Source organism: Bos javanicus, chromosome 2 (genome assembly GCF_032452875.1).
Source record: "Bos javanicus breed banteng chromosome 2, ARS-OSU_banteng_1.0, whole genome shotgun sequence".
Classification (NCBI taxonomy): domain Eukaryota; kingdom Metazoa; phylum Chordata; class Mammalia; order Artiodactyla; family Bovidae; genus Bos; species Bos javanicus.
The window spans coordinates 71,974,338-71,999,603 of record NC_083869.1 but is presented as its reverse complement, the minus strand read 5'-3'; the positions used below and the strand labels follow the sequence as shown (position 1 = coordinate 71,999,603).

Genomic DNA, 25,266 nt, shown 5'->3' with positions numbered 1-25,266 from the left:
TATCAAAGTACCAAGGACAGAGATTAATGTCAGAAGCACTAGCAAGACATATAAATGAAAAAGCAGTCAGCAGAGTGAAGCAGGCCTAGAAGTGATCCTGTGCGGATTTCCCTTCTCCATTTCTACCTGACAGAGACAACAATGCCAACTGGTTTCTCCTCGTGTTTCCCTTCATGTTTTGGATCTCGGCTTCATAAAGTGTGGTCCCTGGAACTTGTCATAAATGCAAGTTCTCAGGCCCTGCTTCAGGCTCCCTGAACCAGAGACTCAGGGCAGCCCAGGGCCTGTGCTCTAAGCTGCCCTCTGGTGCTGCTACCTACAGCACCTAAGGCATGCGGTTCCACAATGACACCCTGCCCCATGGTCCTCCCTTCCTATCTTTTCAACACAGTTTTGGAACAATTATGATCATGTTGACATTCAATGCTTGCTATAATTACATAAATATTTTCACAACTCAGTCTAAGTGTATTGTATTTCCTCCCTTACGTAATCTGTTTTCCCTGGACTGAGTAACTGCCGTGTTTTTTCACCGTAACTGCTTGCTCAGTGTCCAATACTTAGTTTCTAACAATTTATCCTTAACCTTGCAAACACACCATGGTTCTGCTCTCATATAATTTTTCTTTAATTTAGGGGTGGGTAATTCTGTGTTTTGTCATTTTCTCTTGGCAATATCCTTCCTGGAATGCTACGTCCTGTTCAAATCTGCACAGGATCCCTTCTAGGCTTGCTTCACTTTCCTCCTGGTAAATTCCTGCACCTGCTTCCTGGGTCCCATGGTTTCTTTCTGGGATAGTCATCCTGGTTTTTTTTTAAACCTTCTATTTATTTTCAAATTTTAAACTTTTTATTTTGTATTGGGGTATAGGAATTATAATCACTCTACTTTGATGGAACACATCCTTCAGTTAAGTAGCTTCCTGACAAAAGCCACCTTAGAAGCATATATTTTAGAAGAATTCTATGTTTTAAAATTTCTTCTTCTTTTTTTTTTTTTTTTGGCTATGTCATGTGGCATGTGGGAAAGCTTAGTTCCCTGACCAGGGACTGAACTCAGGCCCCGGCAGTGAAAGCACTGAGGCCTAACCACTGAACCACCAGGGAACTCCTGAAAATGTCATTTCAATCTCACGCTGCATTGATAGTTTGGGTATAAAATACGAGGTGGAAACGATTCTTCTCCAGATTCTGCAAGCACTGCTCTATTTATTATCTCCTAGCTTCAGTAAAGTCTGCTATCATCTGATTATCAGTCCTTTTTAAGTACTCTTCTCCTGCCCTTTCTGAAGACCTACATCCTCTCTTAAATTTGATATTCTGAAATCTCATAATGTTCCATGGTGTCATCTATTTTAATTGTGTTACTGGATACCCACTGAGCTCCTTTAATCTAAAACTCAAGTACTTATGTTCTGGAAAAATCTTGATTCCTTTTTTTTATATTTTTGTCACTTTTATTTACTCTTTTCTTTCTTCTGGCTCTCCAGTGATTCACATATTGGACTTCCTAGACCAGTCCTCGAATTTTCTCTTCTGTCCCAATTTCCAACTTTTTATTCTACTTTTTTGGAGATTTCCTGAATCTTATCTACCATGCATTCTTTGGATCTTATTTTTAACTTGGTTAATAATTTCTGGGAATACTTTCTTCTTTTCTGTTCCTCTTGTTTTTTAATCTCCTGCTATTGTTGAATGAATACAGTATCTTCTTTCTCACACTATCATTTTACAAAATTTTTGATACTCACATTCCTTTATTTCCTCCTTGTTGCCTTTTCAAGCTGAACTGATTTGGTCTTTCCTCACATACCTGATAATCTTTGGCTCTCTTCATATTTAAGAGGGAAGCAGTCTGTTCACACTTGAGCATGAAGCACTGGAATGCTGTCTGGAAACTGTATGTGTGGACAAAATCCATTAACTACAGGCTTCCAAGATGAGTTATTAGGCAGATTTCCTGGGATCCACAAGTATCAGTCTCTCTGAGTCAGTCAGGTTTTCTAGAGTATAAGCCTCTGAAGTAAGTTCTCATCTGAGACTTTTACATGTGACCCACAGCATTCTGGAAGCTGAAAACTGAACGACAGTTGGGGGTTTCATACCTTGGCATGCAGGCACTTAGTTAACCTCTGTATTCAGCTCTTTAGGGCCTTCCTCCCAACAGGGTCCCCAAATCCAGGGCCTTGCCTGCTCAGCTCCTCCAGAGGTGAGCCTCCAGAATCAGGGCAGTGTCAGCAGTGTGGGGAGGGGAAGTTCTAAATGGGTCTAGATGTTTTCAACCAAGTCTCAGGTTCTCAGCTCCGCCTGAACCATCTTCATGATATTTGGTCCCTCTACCTCCTGAGACTTTCCTCAGAGCTACAGTGAGAATGTGCTTCTTACTTTTCCAGTTTCCGTTCCCTCCCCATTTCAGGCTTAGATCTCAGTTTTCTCCTGTCCATCTATTTACCACTACTCTGTCATTTCACTACTCCCCAAACTTATTCGTTCTCTCCACTGCCATTGTCTCCTCTCCTGTTTTAAGCCTTTAAAATAAGATTTACATAGTGCAAGATGCAACACCAGCACCATTCTTTTAAACACGTTACTGATTATTACATTCACATGCTGAAGTGCACAAAGCAGCAGGAGTTCGTAGAATGAGGAACCATCACACACTAGCCACACCTGTATCATCAGCACACAGATCAGGAAACAGAATGTCACTAGGGCTCTGAAACTAGCTACCTTGAGAGGAATCATTGCTTGGTTCCTCGAGAGCTGGGCCTCTTTCTGAACTTGACTTTGCTCACCATTATTGTGGTACAGACACTATAAGACCAAACTTCCCAGCACTCTTATGTGACTTCCTCCCCTGAGCGTTGCAGGCCCTGTGATTTGCTTTAATCAACAGACTGGAGCAAAAGTAACCGGTTCTCAGCCCTGGGATTACAGTACAGATGGGGACTCGCAGGTGGCGGGCAAGTGTCCCAGTGCCTGCCTGGTTTGCTGGCTCTGCGGAAATAAAGGCTCCACAGCAAGTCCTGAGGGCAGCCTTTGGCTTCAAGTCAGCTAAAAATGGAGGCCCTTGGCCTGCAGCCCCTCAGGAACTGAATCCTGTCAGCAGAGCCTCCTCCACCTGATCCTTCAGCCGAGAGCCCAGCTCTGGTCAACTCCCCGACTGGAACCTGGAAGAGTCTCTACAGCAGAGGACACAGCTAAGTTGTATCCAGACTCCTGACCCACAGGGATGAGGTTACAGAAACCTGTGCTGTTTTAAGCTGCTAAATGCGTGGTAATCTGTTACACAGCAATAAACACTTAATATAACTCAGTATAAGCAACTCACCAGTGATTCTCTGCCACAGTTGGTTCGTTAGTTTTCATTGCTCTAGTCTAGTATTTATCTAGTTGACTGCTAATGGGTTGTTTTTTTTTTTAAGTTTTCAATTTTGACTATGGTGAATACAGTTGCTATAAACATTTTTGTACATACCTTTAATGGGTGTATATTTGTATTTCTATTGAGTATGCACGTAAGAGTATTTTCAGCTTTCGTAGATACTGTCAAATCTATGTGCAACATAGTTATTTAAATTTAGAGTTTCTGTTGCCCTATGACTTCATCTCTACTTGGTACTATGTGTCTCTTTCACTTGAGCCATTTTACATGTATGGAGTGGTATCACAGTGGCTTGAATTTGTATTTCTCAATGACTTGTCAAGATGTACATCATCTAATGGTTTATTGGCCATCTGGATATCCTTCTTGTGAACTGCTTTTCAACTCTTTTGCCAATTTTTCTATTGAGCTGCATTTTTCTCGTTGATTCACAAGAGCTCTTTATATATTCTGGATCAGTCCTTTGTGAGAGAGACAGAGTCAGAGAGAGGGGGAAGGGGCAGCTGTCTTCTCTACTGTGTGGCTTCTTTTTTGAGTGCTTGAAATTGTATCTGTTGATAAATAGAAGCTTTTTTGATACAATCCAAGTTGTCAATTTTTTCCTGAATGAGTACAGCATTTTATGACTTGTTTAAAAAATCTTTGCTTATTTCAAGGCCACAAGGATGTGTACTTATATTTTTTTGCTAAAACCTTTATTTATGGACATTTCAGATTTTCAGTGCACTTACAATAGATTTTGGTGTGCAGTATGAGGCTCGGTCAAGATTAATTTTTTCCCACAAGGATATTTAACTTGTCAGGCTGACTGACTGAGAGACCACTCTTTCCCTTCAGCACTGCACCATCATTTTTCATAAATCAGGGAACTGTATTTGTGTGGGTTTGCTTCTGGACTCTAGTGTTTCACTGATTTACTGTCATGTTTTCCTCATTAAGATCCTAACATATTATACTAGCTTCAGGTGTACTATCTGTTACTTTTAATCTAATTCCTTTATGATTATTTGCTTTGGGAAGGAATGGAGACAAGCCCTGATGTTATCTGTGACTTAACATCTGGAAATCTATAAGCACTCACATTTTACTGTGTAAACTCAATTACAGAGAATTATTACCTGGCTCTCTGCAGGTAATCTCTACTTTAACAGTGGGTACTACTAGTCATACAAATGTTTAGGGAAACAGGTCCCACATCCATCCTGTTCACAGCTCTCTTCAATGCCAGTTAGAAGTAATGCCTGGTACCTAATATTCAATCAGTATTTGTTGAGTAAACAATTATATTAAAGACTACAGAGGTAAGACAACAATTTTAAAATGAACTATGAATTTCTCTCAAGTTAACCATCTCTAGTAACTTTTCTTTTATTCTGAGAAATTTTTTTTTTTCTCTAAAGCATCTACTACAACTGATCTGTATTCTCAACACCAGGAAGATGTGAGAAACAGCAAACACACCCATGAAAAAGTCAGAGGTAAGAAATAAAGGCAAAATCTTTTGCAAAACAGGCACACTCTTGGTCCTAACAAAAGCTGAAGAATTACGTGCTGAATAAAAGCTCTCTGAGTTCAGTTTCTGTTTGTGGCAAGCAATATGCTAGAATGAGCTTGCAACAAGCAGGCTTCAGTGAAAGCTACACCAGAGCCCTCACCTTGGGAATCCCCTGCCCTACCCTTATCTGCACCTCTTCCTCTGTATTGATGGACAACCTAACAGTAAAGCATGATAGGAAAAGACATAAATCAATTTTCAAAGAAATATAAAATTTTAAAGATAGCCCTTTTAACATCTTTATCTAACAAAGACTTCCAATTAAAAAAAATAAGGTCTACTTCATAATTTTGTAGAAAATTGCTACTGACAAGAAAAAAGAAAAAACACTACTCTAATTAACAGAGGAAGAGATTTATTCAGTTTCAATTAAGTTCAGGTAAAGAATGGACATTATTGCTTTAAATACAATAATTTTATTATTTCTTTCCTCCTAACAGATGCCTAAGAAGTGCTACTGAGAAATAATTCCTCACCTGGTCACGGCGTCCACCAAGAATGGCGCTGGGGGAGAGATGAGCTCTCTGCTGCCCAGCCCTTCCTTCCCAGTCAGGGAAAACCCATTTCCTGCAAGCCCATTAGGAAGGACAGTGCTCTGCTGAGAAAGACATACAACACGTCTGAGAGGAGGTGATCACACCTCCCTGACAACCAGCACTTCAGCTCCAAGCCATCTTCTCCAATAATTATGGTAATGGGGAGGATGTTTATGGTCACAGTTGCTTTTTTTTTTGGTTTCCTTTTACCATCCTTCACATCAGATTTTTATTTTTATTACCACTCTTACACATTTACGAACAGAAAAGTTAAATCACTAGTTTGAAGCCGGTAACTTTAATTAAAAGAAGTTTGATGATGACCCCAGGTTTTCAAAGAAAAGTAAGAACCTGGTACTCCTTCAGGCCTCATTCTGTAAGGGGAACAGAAAGAAAAATTCTAAATATCATTAACTTACTGGCACAATCCAACGGGGCATGATCACTGATGTTGAAGATACCTGAAAAAAATTTATATAGACATGTATTTATTTTTAGGGAAGACTGAATTTTTATAATTATAATGCTTTCTTCTGCGATCAAATGCATGGGTGGGGGGTGGAATCTGAATGCTACTACTACTTTCAGGTCATTCACTAGGGATTTCCCCAATCCCCAGCGTTCAATTTAACATTTATTTTCTGAAATTTCATTTCAGTTCATTACAAATAATCACAGCCTTCTTGAACAGGGGACTGTGACTAATTCAAATGGAACAGCAAAAAAAGAAAGTACACAGAAAAAAAATCTGTCTCTATACAGTTCATTTTCTAATTATGCATGCAGCAAACAGAATAAAAACACCCACACTACTACTGACTCATAGGGCCTTTGTTACAGTCTTTTTAATGTTTGATTTTCTAGATCTCACTTTTATGTGTATAACAGTCATCTAATGAACTCCCAACTCTCCCTGTTCATGGAAACTCAGACTAGCCCTTGCACTGGTGATTTTTTCTGATAAGAAAAAATTAATATAAGTCCAGGTCTTAGTAATCTAGGTAACTACCAAAAGAATAAAAATACAAAATAAAGGGACTTCCCTTGGTGGTCCAGTGGCTAAGACTCCATGCTTCCAATGCAAGGGACCCAGGTTCTATCCCTGGTCAGGAAACTAGATCCCACACGCCACAACTAAGACAAGGCACAGCCAAATTAATAAAAAATAAATACTTTTAAAATATATAAAATATAACTTTCCCACCAATATTAAGAAATGAACTTTTAACCATAGAAAATAAAACAGAGAGAAAAGCAGTACAGTAAAAGTAAACAAAAAATGGTTTGGCAGAAAGACGTCCTATATTAACAATAATTACAGTAAATATAAGTGGATTTAAACTCAATCAAAACATACAGACTTTCGAATAAGATCTAAATAAAAAACAAGATCCAACAAAATGCTGTTCACAACAGGTCCACTTAAAACAAACAGATCCAAAATAACTGAAAATAAATTAATAGAAAATTCTATTTAAGGCAATTCAAACTTACAGTTACATTATCAAATTTTTATCAATCAAAAGAGAAATGAAGAGAGGAAAAAAGGGGCAAAGAAGGACACTTTAAAGTGTCAAAAGGAGCTCAAGAAAGTATAATTACAATCAACAAACATGCATCTATCTTCAAAATATACACAAAATTGAAAGATCCAACAATAGGTTAAGAAATGGATTAACCAATAATTGCAGACAGAGATACTAAACACACCCCAGAAACTGATAGAATATTTGAGAGAATCAGCGTCAGCAAGTTTCCTGAACACAAAATCAACTTACGAATTCAATAGTAAAAAATTAAATACCATTCACAACATCAACAAAACTATTAAGCATTTAGGATTTAACCTAACATAGAACAGAGAAGACTTGCAGAGGACATTTCAGACTATTCTCTGTTAAGTCCTAAATTCTTTAATGGGTAAAAAATCTTACTAGCAAAAAAACCATTAAGGGTCTGGAAATAACAAAAATAGGAAAACAAAAAATTTATATTGGGGAGACTATAACTACATAACTTTTAGGAGAAACAGGAAATCTTGGATGAGAAAAACATTATACTCTTGGCCAAGAAGATAATCACAAATATATCAGTTCTTTCCTCAAGTTAATTTATGGATTTAATACAATCACAATTAAAACTTCAAAGGCTTTCAAGGGAGTGAAACTTGACAAAGTTATTCCAAAAACCATCTGAAAGAACTAACAATCAAAAACAGCAAAATATCAGCATAATGGTGCTGGACTGGCCTCATCACATATCAAAATCACTTAGAAAGCTCAATTTATTAGACGAGTATTACAGTTCTAATAACTATAAATTAGTAGGAAAGCTTATATGCAGAATCTAAAATGTATCATATTCAACATTTTTATTTAAAATAGAACATTTAAATTTGCAGGTAAGTAAAAATATACTAGTGATAGAAAATGCTTTTAATGAAATTCATTTTCATCACTCTATCACCCACCCACCTGCGAGAAAGCATAGACACACAGTAAGTGTTCTGAGCTGGGCCCCAAGGATTCCTTCTTCAGCTTCAGGCTATTTTTTCATTAGTCTTAGAAGTTACCTCTTTTATCTGGTTAAAGGATTATTGTGGCCCGATAGCGCCAACATCCCTTGTATTTTCTGTTTGTGCATCTGGTAAAGTCTCTGTGTTTACTGATATCAGCTGGTGGTTCCTGGCCCACATCTGAACCCCCGGGAATGGTCAGAAATGCAGCTTCTCAGGCTCCACCCCACACATACCATGTCAGAAACTCCAAGGGTGGAGACCAGTGGTCTGTGCTTTCTTACGCTCTCCAGTGATGCACACACACACTTGAGTACCACCTGAACTCCCAAGCCTTCAGGTGATGTCACAGCAGTCCCAGTACATGAGTCATTAAGTACTAAATGAGGCTTCTGCGTACCTTCCATCCCAACTAGTCTCCATGTCTCTGGAGGGAAGGGACTGTGTTTTATTTGTACCATGCTCACAGTTGGACATGACTTAGCATGCACACACAGTACTTAACACAGTATCTCCCAAACTCAAATAAAGAGCAATGTGTTTAATGTCAACCATTCTTATGATTCCATCTTTCTGTAAGTGTTTTATTTTTAAATTAAAATTCTTTATTGTCTGAACTCTTTAGAAGCTGGTTTACCCTCACATGTTCCTCTCATGCTGTTTAATAGGATGATGTTACAAAAAGAGTTTCCCTGGTAGCTCGGCTGGTAAAGAACCCTTCTGTAATGTAGGAAACCCCAGTTTAACCCCTGGGTTGGCAGGATCCCCTGGAGGAGGGATAGGCTACCCACTTCAGTATTCTTGGGCTTCACTAGTGGCTCAGATGGTAAAGAATCCACCTGCAATGTGGGAGACCTGGGTTCAATCCCTGGGTTGGGAAGATCCCCTGGAGAAGGGAATGGCTACCTATTCCAGTATTCTTGCCTGGAGAATTCCATGGATAGAGGAGCCTGGCAGGTTACAGTCCATGGGGTTGCTAAGAGTCAGACACAACTGAGGGACTTTCAGTTTAGTTATAAATAGGTTCATAGTTAACATATGGTTATGTAATGACACACAGATTCAAGTTGGCAGAACTTAGTATAGAAAAGCAATGCTACGTGGTTACTGAAATATAAATTCATGAAATGAAAAGTCTTACTAAATTATAGACAAGGTAAAAATTGGAATCTAGCAGGGACAATTTCAAACAGAAATACCTTTCCATCTTCCTGTTTTAAAGCATCTTTACCTGAGGTATGGTTGTGTGGTCAAGGAGATTCTCAGTTAGAGACAACAGCAAGGCATCCAGTTCATCTGTAGCATCCTGTGGAAGACAAGATACACAGATGTCAAATGACCCATTAATCACCAAACAGTTTTTTCCATATCCTTGCAGTGTATAATTTGGACCCATGCCTGGTTGGTGTTAATCTTGAAACAAATGGGGACATTCAGGAGCCATAGTTATCAGTGATTTCACATGTGTTGGAGAGAACCTAGCCTATAGTCAGAACTTTAAAACACTCAAGGGTTTTGTGAATTTTCATACAGTTATTCCTTCTGGTAAGACAAGACTTGGTAGGGTTTAGGACTGTCCTGGCTCTCAGCTCTTGAACTAGAGAACAGAGGTAAAAGGTTCAGCCAGCAAGGAGCCAGCAAGTTAGGAGAGGCCTGAACTCCCAGTGCTTCTTTATTCACACGTGTGGGTGCTCTAATGTTCACAAAGGAGTATAATGCAAATTTCCCCCATAAACACTGATATTTTTGTCTAATCAATATTTGAAGCACCTTATACAGAGTTCTGTACAGCAATGTGTGTGTATGTGTTGGGGGGATGCATAGGAAGAATGTTAAAAGGATAAAAGATGAAACTCCAGTCTGGAAATAAGAGCAGTAAGTACCCAAGGTGTACCCTTTATTTATACATTTCTGTCTGTCTGTCCTCAGGCCATGGTACATCGCCAGTTGAGTGTTAACTGAATTTTAATCCCACATATGAAGTAACTGTCCTCTCCCTTCTCATAGCTCCCTCCTCCTATCCCACTCCTTACCCTGTGTGACCTGGTGAGCCCTGAAAGAGCCTGTGCATATCTCTACCACAACATATTAAAATCCTCTCTCCAAGTGTACTATAAAGCAGTTTGAAAGAAGAGGCCATGTTTCAGTCATTTTTTAATTTTCAAAGCCTAGCATGCTATCCTGGTACACAATATGCAATAAATTTGGGGGACAAATGTCCTTCTCTGTTCTAAAACACATCTGAGGTTCCACCTAATGATTTCAATGATCAAATATGTCAATATATCATTTTAGGATTTTAATTAGCAGAAAGGAATCTCCAGATTGAAAATATTTTAGGTTCCTTTTTTAAAACACCAAAGTTTTTTTGACTAGTGGGAATACAGGTAATTGCTAATTTTTTTCTTTTTATAAAATATTAGGTAGATTTCTATGATAAATGTGCTTATGCAATACAAGAACAAATGGGAACTGTTCATTTACAAAAATAACTTCTTGTTTAAATTGCAAATTAAAACATTCCCAGGGCAATGAACTGGGTTTCTATGATTTCTGAACTGGTAAGGGTGTGTGGGGCTTCCCAGGTGACTCAGTGGTAAAGAATCCGCCTGCAATGCAGGAGATGCAGCTTTGATCCTTGGGTCAGAAAGATCCCCTGGAGAAGGAAATGGGAAACCACTCCAGTTTTCTTGCCTAAAAAATCCCACCGACAGAGGAGCCTGGTGGGCGAGAGTTCATGGAGTTGCAAAAAGACTGGGACACAAGTTAGCAACTAAACAACAATGGGTGTGTGACAAGTGGATACAACAAAGGTAGGATTTGAGATAAGCTGGTTATAACACAACACAATTTCAGAATGTTACTTTTGATCAATCAATACTTATTTGCTGCCTACTATGTGCAGTGTTCTGTTTCAGACACTAGGGAAGTAGAGTCAGCATACAAAAACCAAAAATAAGAGATCATCTAAAAAAACAAAATAACAACAAATAACTCAAAAATGAAGAAACCCTGAGCTACTCTTGGATCTGATAATAGGATTCTCCCTAGAGAAGTGAGGTTCAGTGCTTTTTTCACAGCTTAAGTTCTCGTGTCCATCAGAACTCACCAGATGTCCTGTATAACCAAGGTTCAACTCAGCGGAATGTGAGGAGAAACCTTAAAAGGTGGCAGTGATTGTTACCTTTAGAGCAGACCCACTTTCTGCAGGTGTGGTTTGCATCAGAGCCAGAGAGTCTCCACGGACGGGCACAGTGTTCTCATTTAATTCAGCACTAGGAAGAGAAAGGTATGTTCACATCATGGAGGACTGACAGAGGTGACACAGGGGTCACAAGCAGCCTCCTCAGGAAGAAGAAAAACGAACTCTTCAATTAGAAATTAGTCCTGCTTTTCAACACACAAACTATCAAAAAGAGATATCAAGAAAACAATCCCATTTAAAATTGCACTAATAATAATAAAATATCTAGGAATAAATACCTAATCAAGGAGGTAAAAGACCCTTATTTTGAAAACTATATTCTGAAAACTGATGAAAGAATCTGAAGATGATGCAAAGAAATGGAAAGATATCCCATGTTCATGTCTTAGAAGAATTAATATTGGCAAATGTCCACACTATCCAAAGCTATCTACAGATTTAATGCAATTCCTATCAAAATGCCTATCAGGCCTTTTCACAGAACTAGGACAAGTAATCCTAAAATATAGATGGAAATACTGTTGTTGTTGTTCAGTTGCTCAGTGTGACTCTTTGCAACCCCATGGCCTGTAGCACTATGCCAGTCTTCCCTGTTCTTCACCATCTCTCTGAGTTTGCTCAAACTAAGGTCCATCAAGTCAGTGATGCCATCCAACCATCTCGTCCTCTTTCATCCCCTTCTCCTCCTGCCTTCAATCTTTCTCAGAATCAGGGTCTTTTCTAATGAGTCAGTTTTCATCAGGTGACTTCAGCTTCAGCATCAGTCTTTCCAATGAATATTCAGGACTGATCTCTTTTAGGATGGACTGATTAGATCTCCTTGCAGTCCTAGGGACTCTCAAGAGTCTTCTCGAACACCACAGTTCAAAAGCATCAATTCTTCGGCACTCAGCTTTCTTTATGGTCCAACTCTCACATCCACACATGACTACTGGAAAAACCATAGCTTTGAGTATACAGAACTTGTCAGTAAAGTAATATCTCTGCTTTTTAATATGCTGTCTACATTGGTCATAGCTTTTCTTCCAAGAAGCAAGCATCTTTTAATTTCATGGCTGCAGTCACCATCTGCAGTGATTTTGGAGCCCAAGAAAATAAAGCTTCTCACTGTTTCCACTGTTTCCCCATATACCTGCCATGAAGTGATGGGACTTCATGTGATCTTAGCTTTTTGAATGTTGAGTTTTAAGCCAGCTTTTTCACTCTCCTCTTTCACTTTCATCAAGACGCTCTTTTAGTTCCTTTTCGTTTTCTGCCATTAAAAAAGGTGGTATCATCTGCATATCTGAGGTTATTGGTATTTCTCCCAGTAATCTTGATTCCAGTTTCTGCTTCATTCAGTCTGGCATTAGGCATGATGCACTCTGCATATAAGTTAAATAAGCAGGGTGACAATAAACAGCCTTGACGTACTCCTTTCCCAATTTGAAATCAGTCCATTGTTTCATGTCTGGTTCTGCTGCTTCTTGATCTGTATACAGGTTTCTTAGGAGGTAGGTAAGATGGTCTGGTATTCCCATCTCTTTAAGAATTTTCCACAGTTTGTTGTGATCCACACAGTCAAAGGCTTTAGCATAGTCAATGAAGCAGAAGTAGATGTTTTTCTGAAATTCTTTTGCTTTTTATATGATCCAATGGGTACTGGCATTGGATCTGGTTCCTCTGCCTTTTCTAAATTCAGCTTGAATATCTGGAAATTCTTGGTTCAGGACTGTTGAAGCCTAGCTTGGAGAATTTTGAGCACTACTTTGCAAGAATGTGAAATTAGTGCAACTGTGTGGTAGTTTGAACATTCTTTGGCATTGCCTTTGGGATTGGAATGAAACCTGACCTTTTCCAGTCCTGTGGCCACTGCTGAGTTTTCCAAATCTGCTGGCATATTGAGTGCAGCACTTATACAGCATTATATTCTAGGATTTGAAATACATCAGCTGGAATTCCATCACCTCCACTAGCTTTGTTCACAGTCATGTTTCCTAACGTCCACTTGACTTTGCACTCCAGGATGTCTGGCTCTAGGTGAGTGATCATACCACTGTGTTTATCTGGGTCATTAAGATCTTTTTTGTATAGTTCTTCTGTATATTCTTATCACCTCTTCTTAATATCTTCTGCTTCTGTTATGCCCATACCGTTTCTGTCCTTTATTGTGCCCATCTTTGCATAAAATGTTCCCTTGGTATCTATAATTTTCTTGAAGAGATCTCTACTCTTTTCCATTTTATTGTTTTCCTCTATTTTTTTTGCATTGATCACTGATGAAGGCTTTCTTATCTCTCCTTGCTGTTCTTTGGAACTCTGCATTCAAATGGGTTTATCTTTCATTTTCTCCTTTGCCTTTTGCTTCTCTTCTTTTCTTAGCTATTTGTAAGGCCTCCTCAGACTACCTTTTTGCATTTCTTCTTCTTGGGGATAGTTTTGATGACTGCCTTCTGTACAATCTTACGAACCTCCATCCATAGTTCATCAGGCACTCTGTCAGATCTAATCCCTTTAATCTATCTGTCTCTTCCACAGTATAATCATAAGGGATTTGATTTAGGTCATACCTGCATGGTCTAGTGGTTTTCCCTACTTTCTTCAATTTAAGTCTGAATTTTCCAATAAGGATTTCATGATCTGAGCCACAGTCAGCTCCCAGTCTTGTTTTTGCTGACTGTATAGTGCTTCTCCATCTTCAGCTGCAAAGAATATGATCAATCTGATTTCAGTATTGACCATCTGGTGATGTCCATGTGTACAGGCATCTCTTGTGATGTTGGAAGAGAGTGTTTGCTATGACCAGTGTGTTCACTTTGCAAAACTGTTTGTCTTTACCCTGCTTCATTTTGTACTCCATGGCCAAACTTGCCTGTTACTCCAGGAATCTCTTGACTTCCTACTTTTGCATTCCATTCCCCTATGATCAAAAGAACATCTTTTTTTGGTTTTAGTTCTAGAAGCTCTTGTACGTCTTCACAGAACTGTTCAACTTCAGCTTCTTTGGCATTAGTGGTTGGGGCATAAAATTTATATGGAAATTTATATGAAGGACTCCAAATCGCCAAAGTAATCAAGAAAAAAAGAATACAGCTAGAGGAATCACACTCCCTGACTTCAAGCTATACCATAAAGCTACAGTAATCAAAATAGTATAGTATTGGCATAAAAACAGACACATAGATCAATGGAACAGAATAGAGAGCCCAGAAATAAAGCCATGCACTTTTGGTCAATTAAGCCAAAATAAAGGAAGCAAGAACATACAGTAGGGAAGAGACAGTCTTTTCAATAACAACAGCTGGAAACCTGGACAGCTGCATGTAAAAATGAAATTAGAACATCTCATGCCATATACAAAAATAAACCCAAAACAGATTTAAAAAATAAAGGTAAGACCAGAAACCATAAAACTAGTAGAAAATACAAGCAGAATGCTCTTTGACATAAAATATACCAATATTTTTTTTGGATCTGTCTCAAAGCAAAGGAAACAAAAGCAACAATATAAACAATGAGATATAATTAAACTTAAAAGCTTTTGTAGTGCAAAGGAAACCACTGACAAAATGAAGATAACAGAATGAAAAAAATATCTACAAATGATATGACCAATATGGGGTTAATACTCAAAACACATAAATGGTTCAAACATCTCAATATTTAATAAAAATAAATAAACCAATTAAAAGTGAGTGGTTGGGGGGGGAGTGGGCATAGGATGTGACAGACATTTTTCCAAATAAGATATATACAAATAGACAACAGGTACATGAAAAGATGCTCAACATCACTGCTCATTAGGGAAATGCAAATCAAAACCACAATGAGACGTCACCACACACCTGTCAGCATGGCTATCACCAAAAAGAACATAAAGAACAAACGCTGACAGGGATGTGGAATTCCCTGTTGGTGGAAATTCCCTGTTGGTGGGAATGGAAGTTGTTGCAGCCACTATGGAAAACAGTATGGCAGCTCCTCAAAAAAAACCCAAAATGGAACTACTACATGATCCAGCAATTCTGAGTGTATATCTGAAGGAAAAACACACTAATTTAACAAGATATGTGCCCCCCCCCCAGTGTTTATAGCAGGGTTATTTACAATAACTAAGATATAGAAGGGACCTAAGTGTTCATCAAGATGAATGGATAAAGAAAATGTGGTGTGTATATATGTAATGGAATATTACTCAGCTATAAAAAGAATGAAAATTTGCAACAACATGGATGCACCTAGAGGGTATTACATTTAGTGAAATAAGTCAGAGAAAGACTAATACTGTATTTTATCACTTACATGTGAAATCTAAAAAAATAAACGAATATATAAGTGAAGTAAGTCAGAAACAAATTTGCAGATATAGAGAACTAGAGGTTACCAGTGAAATGAGCTAAGTGAGGAGGGGGTGGATAGTGCTAGGAAATCAATAAGCAGAAACTACTATGTATAAAAGACGCTTACTCTTTGGAAGGAAAGTTATGACCAACCTAGACAGCATATTAAAAAGCAGAGACACTACTTTGCCAACAAAGGTCCATCTAGTCAAGGCTATGGTTTTTCCAGTAGTCATGTATGGATGTGAGAGTTGGGCTATAAAGAAAGCTGAGTGCCAAAGAATTGATGCTTTTGAACTGCAGTGCTGGAGAAGACTCTTGAGAGTCCCTTGGACTGCAAGGAGATCCAACCAGTCCATCCTAAAGGAGATCAGTCCTGGGTATTCACTGGAAGGACTGATGTTGAAGCTGAAACTCCAATACTTTGGGCACCTGATGGGAAGAGCTGACTCATTTGAAAAGACCCTGATGCTGGGAAAGGTTGAAGGCAGGAGGAGAAAGAGACAACAGAGGATGAGATCGTTGGATGGCACCACCAACTCAATGGACATGAGTTTGGGTAAACTCTGGGAGTTGGTGATGGACAGGAGGCCTGGTGTGCTGTGGTCCATGGGGTTGCAGATTTGGACATGACTGAGCAACTGAACTATGTATAAAATACATAAGTTACAAGAATATAAATATAACCAATAATTTATAATAAATGTAAAAATAGAATATAATCCATAAAAATATTTAATCATTACATTGTACACCTAAAACAAATATAATATTGTAAGTCAATGAATAAGAATCCTGAGGCCAAACCAAAAAAATAAAAAAAGAGAGATTAGTCCTATGTAGTTTAGACTGCTACAAAACACAGAAAGCAGGTGAAAAAATTCTTACGACATATGTGTATATGGAAGAACATGTACAATGTTAATTTGTAACAAGCATTTGTCCTTTAGTAAAAGAATGAATATACTGTGGCAGTTAAAATGAAGAAACCGTGGGCTTCTCTGGTGGTCCAGTGGTTAGGAATCTGCCTTGAAATGTAGGGAACACCAGTTTGATCCCTGATCCAGGAAGATCCCACATGCCACAGAGCAACAAAGCCCATGTGCCACAACCATTGAGCCTATGTTCTAGAGTCTGAGAGTCACAACTACTGAGCCCATGCTCTACAACAAAAAAAGCCAATGTAGTGAGGAGTCTGTGCACCACAACTAGAGAGTAGCCCCCACTCACTGCAATTAGAGAGAGCCCAGGTGCAGCAATGAAGACCCCCAACAAGACCAAAAATAAATAAATAAATCTTCCAATGTCGGTGGGAACGTAAACTGATACAGCCACTACAGAAGACAGTATCAGTTCAGTTCAATTCAGTCGCTCAGTCGTGTCTGACTCTTTGCGACCCCATGAATCGCAGCACACCAGGCCTCCCTGTCCATCACCAACTCCCGGAGTTCACCCAGACTCACGTCCATTGAGTCAGTGATGCCATCCAGCCATCTGATCCTCTGTTGTCCCCTTTTCCTCCTGCCCCCAATCCCTCCCAGCATCAGAGTCTTTTCCAATGAGTCAACTCTTCGCATGAGGTGGCCAAAGTACTGGAGTTTCAGCTTTAGCATCATTCCTTCCAAAGAAATCCCAGGGCTGATCTTCAGAATGGACTGGTTGGATCTCCTTGCAGTCCAAGGGACTCTCAAGAGTCTTCTCCAACACCACAGTTCAAAAGCATGAATTTTTCAGCACTCAGCTTTCTTCACAGTCCAACTCTCACATCCATACATGACCACAGGAAAAATCATAGCCTTGACTAGACGGACCTTTGTTGGCAAAGTAATGTCTCTGCTTTTGAATATGCTATCAAGGTTGGTCATAACTTTCCTTCCAAGGAGTAAGTGTCTTTTAATTTCATGGCTGCAGTCACCATCTGCAGTGATTTTGGAGCCCCCAAAAATAAAGTCTGACACTGTTTCCACTGTTTCCCATCTATTTCCCATGAAGTGATGGAGAGTGTTTAAAAAACTAGGAATAAAACTACCATATGACCCAGCAATACCACTTCTAGGCATATACCTGAGGAAACCAAAATTCAAAAAGACATGTGTACCCCCAATGTTCACTGCAGCACTATTTACAATAGCAGGACACGGAAGCAACCCAGATGTCCATCAATAGATGAATGGATAAAGAAGCTGTGGTACGTAAATACAATGGAATAGTACTCAGCCATAAAAAGGAACACATCTGAGTCCATTCTAATCAGGTGGATGGACCTAGAGCCTATTACACAGAGTGAAGTAAGTCAGAAAGAGAAAAACAAATATCGTATATTAATGCATATATATGGAATCTAGAAAGACGGTACCAATGAACCTATTGGCAGGGCAGCAATAGAGATGTAGACATGGATAACAGACTTATGGACATGAGTGGCAGGGAGGAAGAAGAGTATGAGACAAATGGAGACAATAGCATGGAACCATATACACTATCATATAAAATAGACAGCCAATGGAAATTTGCTGTATGACTCAGGGAACTCAAACCAGGGCTCTGTAACAACCTAGAGGGGTAGGGGAGGTGGGAGCGAGGGTCAAGAGGGAGGAGACATATGTACATCTATGGCTAATTTATGTTGATGTATGGCAGAAACCAAAGCAATATTATAAAGCAATTATCCTTCAATAAAAAATAAATACAATTTTTAAAAAAGAATATAAAAAAACATGATAATTTTTTTAAAATTCAGATATATCAAAACAAAAACCACTGAATTGTACACTGTAAATGGGTTACCTGCATTGCATAGTATTTGAATTGTATCTTAATAAAGCTGTTACTATAAAAACAAATGATCTGAACAGAAATTTCTCCAAAGCAGAAAAAATGCTCAATATCATTATTTTTTTTTAATTGGAGGATAATTGCTTTACGATGTTGTATTGGTTTCTGCCGTACAATAACATCATTACTCTTAAGGTAAATGAAAATTAAAACCACAAAGGGTTTTGTGGTTCATACTCACTGGGATGGGTATAATTTTTAAAATGGAGAATAATAAACACTGGCGAGGATACTGAGAAACAGAAATGATCATACACTGTGGATGGGACTGGAAAATGCCACAGCTGCCTTGGAAGATAGTTTGGCAGGTCTTCAGTAAGCTAAAAATAGTTACCACATGACTGAGCAACAACCCTCCTGGGCACATATTAAAGAAAACTAAAAGCAAGTCTACAAATTTTTTGTATGTAAATGTTCAAGAACCACCTTATTCAAAATAGCCACGAAGTAGAAATAACAAGGGCTTCCCAGGTGGCTCAGTGGTAAAGAATTCACCTGCCAGTGCAGGAGAGGCAGCTTCCATCCCTGGGTCGGGAAGATCCCCTGGAGAAGGAAACGGCAACCCACTCCAGTATTCTACCCTGGGAAATCCCATGCACAGAGGAGCCCAGCAAGGTACAGTCCATGGGGTTGCAAAAAGACTTGGACATGACTTAGTGATTAAACAACAAACAACGGAAATATCCATCAACACATGGATAAACAAAATATGGCATATCTACACAATCGACTATTATTCAGCTATGAAGTACCAAAACATGCTACAAGGGTACACCTTGAAAACATTATGCTAAATGAAAAAAGTCAGACATATTTGTACATATTTGTACAATTCCAGTTACATGAACCATCCAAAGCAGGAAAATCGAGTACAGGCAGAAAGCAGATGGGTGGTAGCCAGGTGCTGGACGAGGAAGTAGAGTGACTCATACGGGGAGAATGCTTCTTTTAGGTATGATGACAGTATTATGGAATTAATAGTGGTAAGGGTTGCACAACTCTGTCAAAGTACTAAAAACACTAAATTGCACACCTATAAAGTATAAATGCACGGGAACAATAACTTTATAAAAAAGATAAAAGAAAAATGATCTAAATCTACTATAGCAAAATAGGAAAATGTGACAAAGCCTGACAGCTGGTGCACAGATACGTATTATGCAATCTCTAAAGCTTTCTGTATGCCTGAAATATTACCTTTTAGAAAAGGGGTATAGCAATTTTTAAAAAGTCTAGTATGGCAAGGAGAAGAAAAAGAGTAACTGGAAAGGAAAAGACCCAGAAACAGATCCAAGTATATATAAAAGTATATAAGAACATGAGTATTCTTTAAAGCAGGGGTCCCCAACCTCTGGGATCTAATGCCTGATGATCTGAGGCAGAACTGATGTAATAATAATAGAAATAAAGTGAACAATAAATGTAATGTGCTTGAATCATCCCGAAACCATCCCCTCTACCCCTGATTCATGGAAAAATTGTCTTCCATGGAACCAGTCCCTGGAACCAAAAAGGTTGGGGATTTCTGCTTTAAAGGATCCATCTCAAATGCTGGAAGGAAAATAGATGATCAAAACACCAACAGCCATGAAGAAAAATAAGTCTGGAAGTAGGATATTCTAACATCTTTCTAGCTTTGGTGAAATTTCTGATAAACAACTGGGTAGTTACATCTTCATTATTCCCCTCTTTGCAAAAAGTTCATGATGAGTTTATGATGAGGTTCCTCTTAAAGGCTTCAGTAATAACAGTAGTATTAAAAATGTTGTGGGCAAGGGACTTCCCTGGTGGTCCAGTGGTAAAGAGTCCACCTTGCAAGGAAGGGGACTCAGGTTTGATCACTGATTAGGGAACTAAGACCCCACATGCCACAGGGCAACTGAACCCATGTGCTGCAACTACTGAAGCCCACGGACCGCAACTAGTGAGTCCATGTGCTGCACTGAAAGACCCCGCCTAACAAGACAAAGATCCCTCATGCTGCAACTAAGACCCGATGCAGCAAACTAAATAAATAAATAACTTTTAAATGATGTGGGAAAATTGATTCATTAGAATTAATTAAAAGGTTAAGCTGGAATCCCAGTTGTACCCTGATCACCAGTGAGTAAGTTTGCTGAGTACTAACTGTAAAGTCCTCTATACAAAGCATGCACTTAAGTGTTATGTTGATAACAGCACCTGGAACTGAACAGCATTAATCAGAATATTCACTCAACAATGTTTAGCACTAACTAAGCACACAACACTGGATACACGGAGATGAACGAAACAAACTGGCATAGAGCAGGGGGCAGAAATTTAGTAAGATAAATAAATGGTGTAATAGTCAACAAGAAAAGACAGGCAGAAAGAACTCAGAGGGGGCTGTAAAGACACATGCATGCATCACATGAGAGCCTGCAGAAACAAAGTTTATAGAAACAACCCACTGTGTTGACAGGATGGTACCAAGACAACCGCCACACCTGAGAGATATTGCACATACTCCTCACCAGGTACCTTACAACATTAAAAGTATCTTCAAAGGTTTCAATCAGCTGAAGAAGAATGAGAATGAAAAAAGACTAATTAGGAGTATCTTCAAATGATCTACAAGTAGGGCTTAAGAAGCTATGTATTAATGGATAGAAGAGTGAGTCAAACTATCTTTCAAATAGATATTCTGAAACCATGTAGTCACAGACTTGAAAAGAGGGAAAAAAAAAAGTACCCCCCAAAGAAAGGTAAGAGGAAAAGAGTATCAGTATCCATCTCCCCAACACTCTACCTGTCTGTGGAAGCATCCTGAACACTGGCATTTTTATGACTTAATACGCTATCTTCTCTTGTAACCTAAGAAAAGGAAATCACAAAAATTAAATCTCTATCGATGATACTAAAATAAGAAGAAATTTATATTCCTTTGTAGTAAAAATAGAAATACCAGTTTGCTTCTGTTCTAGAAAGGGGTAATCACACCTCATCCATGGAAATATCAGTTAACTGCACCCAATGCAGTCCTATTCACACCTGAACTCATACACCAAGTGCCCATTTCAATACATAGCTATGCAAATCCATACACTTTACTAGACAGCTCTCCGTGATTTAAGACACCACCTGTATGTTGGTCAATATACACAGAATCCAAAAAGATTCAATGCCAGAATTTTTCAAATTTATCAAAAGAAGAAATAGATGTTAAGCTATGTATTTGGCTTTTTATTTTTCCCTGAATATTTCAGAAGAGAATTCTAAAAAAATCTTCCTGAAGAAGTCAGTTTTTCCCTTAATTTTATTGAGGTATCATTTACATATAGCAAAATGCCACACATTTTAAATGTATGATGATGAATTCTGAAAAATATACAGGGGTACCTAATCAACACTACAATCAACATACATAACATGTCCCCTGCCCCTAAATGTTCCCTTGAGGTTTCCAATGCAATCCCATCAAAAACCCATACACGTAGCCAGCCGTGATCTGTACTGGTTTCTTTTGGCCTGCAGGCTTTTGTTGCTGCGTGCAGGGTTTCTCTAGCTGCTGACCATGGGCTACTCTTCGCTGCACTGCATGGACTTCTCATTGTGGTGGCTTCTCTTGTGGAGCACAGGCTCTAGGTATGTGGGCTTCATTAGCTGCAGTACTATAGCTTCATATAGATGGGTTTGTAACACCTGTCTTCTGTGCTGCCCTCTTTAGAGAGGCATGATGTTTTTGAGGTTCACCCCTGGTGTTGCATGCATCAACACATTCCTTTTTATGTACTGAGTAGCTTTCCACTTTACATATATAGCCCGTTTATCTGTTTCCTTGCTGATGGACATCTGGATCGCTTCTAGTTTTTACCTGTTACAAACAAAGATGCCAGAAGCATTCATGTACCAATATCTGTATGAACCTATGTTTTCAGTTCTCTTGGATAAATACCTAGGAGTGGGACTGCTGGGTCATACGAAAAGCATATGCTTAATATATTACCAAATTCTCTTCTAAAGTACCTGTAATATTTTATGTTCTTAGCAGCCATGTGCATTGCAGGCAGTCCATTATTGCCCACACAGGGACGGTCAGTTGTTAACTTTAGCTATGAAGTATGAGGCTAGCTGTACATTATTTGCATAGGCACCCTTTATTAAGCTGAAGTTCCACTCTATTCCTATTTTGTTGTGAACATTTATCATGATCAGGTCTTAAATTCTGTGGAATGTCTTTTCCATATAAATGGAGACAATTTTCCTTAATTTTTAATATGTTGAACTATACTGGTTTTTGAATGATAAACCACCTTTTCCCCCAAGATAAACTCTTGGCCATGGTTACTACCCTGCTTATTAATTGTTGAGTAAGATCTGCTTCTATTTTGTTTAGGACTTTCGGTCTGTAGCAGCTTTTTTCTGTACAATCTCTCTCTGGCTTTGTTATCGGGGTAAAACCAGACTTGTAAGTGAGCTGGGACATGCTCCCTGCTCTTCTATTTCCTGCAAGAGCTTATGAAGAATTGTTATTATTTCTTCCTTAAGTGTTCAGTAATCTTGACAGTGAAGGCCCTGGTAGGATGATTTTAAACTATAAAATAAAATCGCTTTCATTCAGAGCTATTGAAGTTATTTCTCTCTCGTTTGAGTCAAGATAGACTCAGAAATACAACTGAAACATCAGGTGACGACAGCTGCCACCACCTCTGCTGCCACAAGAGGCAGTGTCAGCATCGGGATCAACATTTGCTAAACACTCACTATGTGCCTGCCAGGAGTCACTCCATGGCCTTCGTATTTATTATTTTATTTCATCCTTACAATCCACCTTAGGGTATGTATTACCATTACCCCCTTTTAAACATAATTTAACTGAGGCTCAGAGAAATAAACTAATGTGCCAAGTCACAAAGCTAGTAGGTGGTAGATAAGAAACAGGATTCAAACTCCAGCTGTCTAATTCCAGAGCCTGTACTGACCTATTTCATAATTATTTTTATATGTAAACATTATGTTTTATGTTTACATCTGGGTGAAAGGTACAGAAAGCACACAAGCAACATTCCTCAAGTTCTTCCAGTTCTCTTCAAGGCCTGTGCCTGGGACAGGATGGGTGAAGAGCCTCTTCTCAACAAGGTACTGGGAAATCCTTGTTGACAACAGGATGCAGTAAGACAGGCTTCTGCGCTATTTCAGCACAGAGGGTAAATCTGACAGGTGGGAGGGCCAAGGAAAAGCCAATTTTGAGAGCATGGATGCCATTAACTTCTTAGGGGCTGGTCTCTACACACTGCGTCCTTCACAGGATGTCACAACCCACTCTTCGTCTTGCAACCATCGCTCAGTTGCTAATAACACGACTAATAACTTTGCTGAATGAGCTATTTAGCTAATAATTTTGCTGAACTGGGATAGATGGGTGGGAGGAAAAGTGAACTGATAAAGACCTAAAATCACTCTAGGGTTTCCAGCTATAAAAGTGACGAAAGATTAGGGACTCACTTCTATAGGAATTTGACTTTTAAAAAACTTTATTCTTCTTACTTCATGACTGCCCCATCTTAATCTACTCTGACTAGAATTTAGAGATGGAAAGGCATTTGCTACCTTGAGTATGTTTCCTGGTTTTACCCTCTCTGGCCTGCTCACTCATGTCCACCATCTGTGTGTGTTCTTTGTTCCATAGGGTCTCCTTCCACTTCAGTGGGACCCTAGTGAAGGCAGCTTACCTTCTGCACTGCTTCTACTTGAGCCTTCAAAATATTACTCTTCAAGTCAGGAGGAACTCTCCTGGTATTCAGCGCTGGGCTGTCGATGGCATTATTCAGACATTTCTCGGTTAACTTCACCACTTCCTCCTGGATATTAAAAACACACTGTAAGCAACTCTGAGAGGATTCAACTAAATGGAAACAGAAAAGGACTGATGAAAGTTCCTATTCAGACAACCAGGGAGTCATGTGTTTCAGGCAGCCATCTTTTTCCAGGAGGAGTCACCTCTTACTTGAGGTTTTGAACTAAGATCAGTAATCACAAATAAGGTAGGGATCCCTGAAAATCATCCAGCCAACTTTTGTCTTTAAGTTGTCTTTAAGCCAACTGAATAACTAAAAATACCACCCTGGAAAAATGCCTGAATTAAACCACACATGAAGAATGTGTGCCATCTGCTGTAATTAATTTCAACTGGATTTTAGGTCAGGCCCTACACAGGCTGATCCCTAGTGCTGTTACTGAGTAGATGACTGTGCTTGAGACTTAAGTTATTTGGCCACAAAGAGGCCACTCTCAGGTAAAAACTTACTAAAATGATAAAATAAAGCACAAGTCCACTGAATGAAGATCATAATTAAAACAACATAAATTACTATGAAAAGAAATGGGAGAAAATAATAATTTTAATTATCTACACTACAGCCGATATTTTACCTAATTAAAAATAAATGACAATCAATAATAACAATCACCATCACCATCATCCTTACTATGTGCTGTGCTAAGTCGCTTCAGTCACATCCAATTCCTTGAGATCCTGTGAGGAGGATCCTCCAGAGCCTGCCAGGCTCCTCTCTCCGTGGGATTTCCCAGGTAAGAATACCGAAGTGGGTTGTCATTTCCTCTTGCGGGGGATCTTCCCAACCCAGGGACTGAACCTGTGTCTCCTGCATCTCCTGCACTGGCAGGCAGGTTCTTTACCACTAGTCACACCTGAGAAGCCCTGTCCTTACTATGGTTACCATTTAACACTGGTCTAAATAACAAACTCATTCTAAACATTTCTTAGCCTCAGATATAGCTTTTGTTCTGTAAAACTGGCCATCTGCCAACATACAGGATTATATATTGCACCACTTGTTCAGATTTGAAAAAATTTAACTATGTGCTTATTCTAATCTGGTTTTTCTTAGTGTGGTCTCCACATACCTGCCTCTGGGTGGGATCCCCAAATCTG

The 25,266-nt window shown here is 39.0% G+C and overlaps 1 protein-coding gene across 3 annotated transcripts in view; it reads right to left on the bottom strand.

The window, feature by feature from the left end:
* The window catches only part of EPB41L5 (erythrocyte membrane protein band 4.1 like 5), a 166,386-nt gene that overhangs the window by 5,020 nt on the left and 136,100 nt on the right, over positions 1–25,266 (bottom strand). For 2 of the 3 annotated variants that reach the window (XM_061439882.1, XM_061439887.1), the window contains 6 exons: positions 24,044–24,172; positions 21,121–21,185; positions 11,176–11,266; positions 9,223–9,297; positions 5,896–5,937; positions 5,417–5,538 (listed from right to left, as the gene is read on the bottom strand). In XM_061439882.1, the coding sequence (XP_061295866.1) occupies positions 5,417–5,538; positions 5,896–5,937; positions 9,223–9,297; positions 11,176–11,266; positions 21,121–21,185; positions 24,044–24,172 (524 nt within the window). The remainder of the gene's footprint in view (positions 1–5,416; positions 5,539–5,895; positions 5,938–9,222; positions 9,298–11,175; positions 11,267–21,120; positions 21,186–24,043; positions 24,173–25,266) is intronic. The other variant, XM_061439885.1, reaches the window with a different exon arrangement.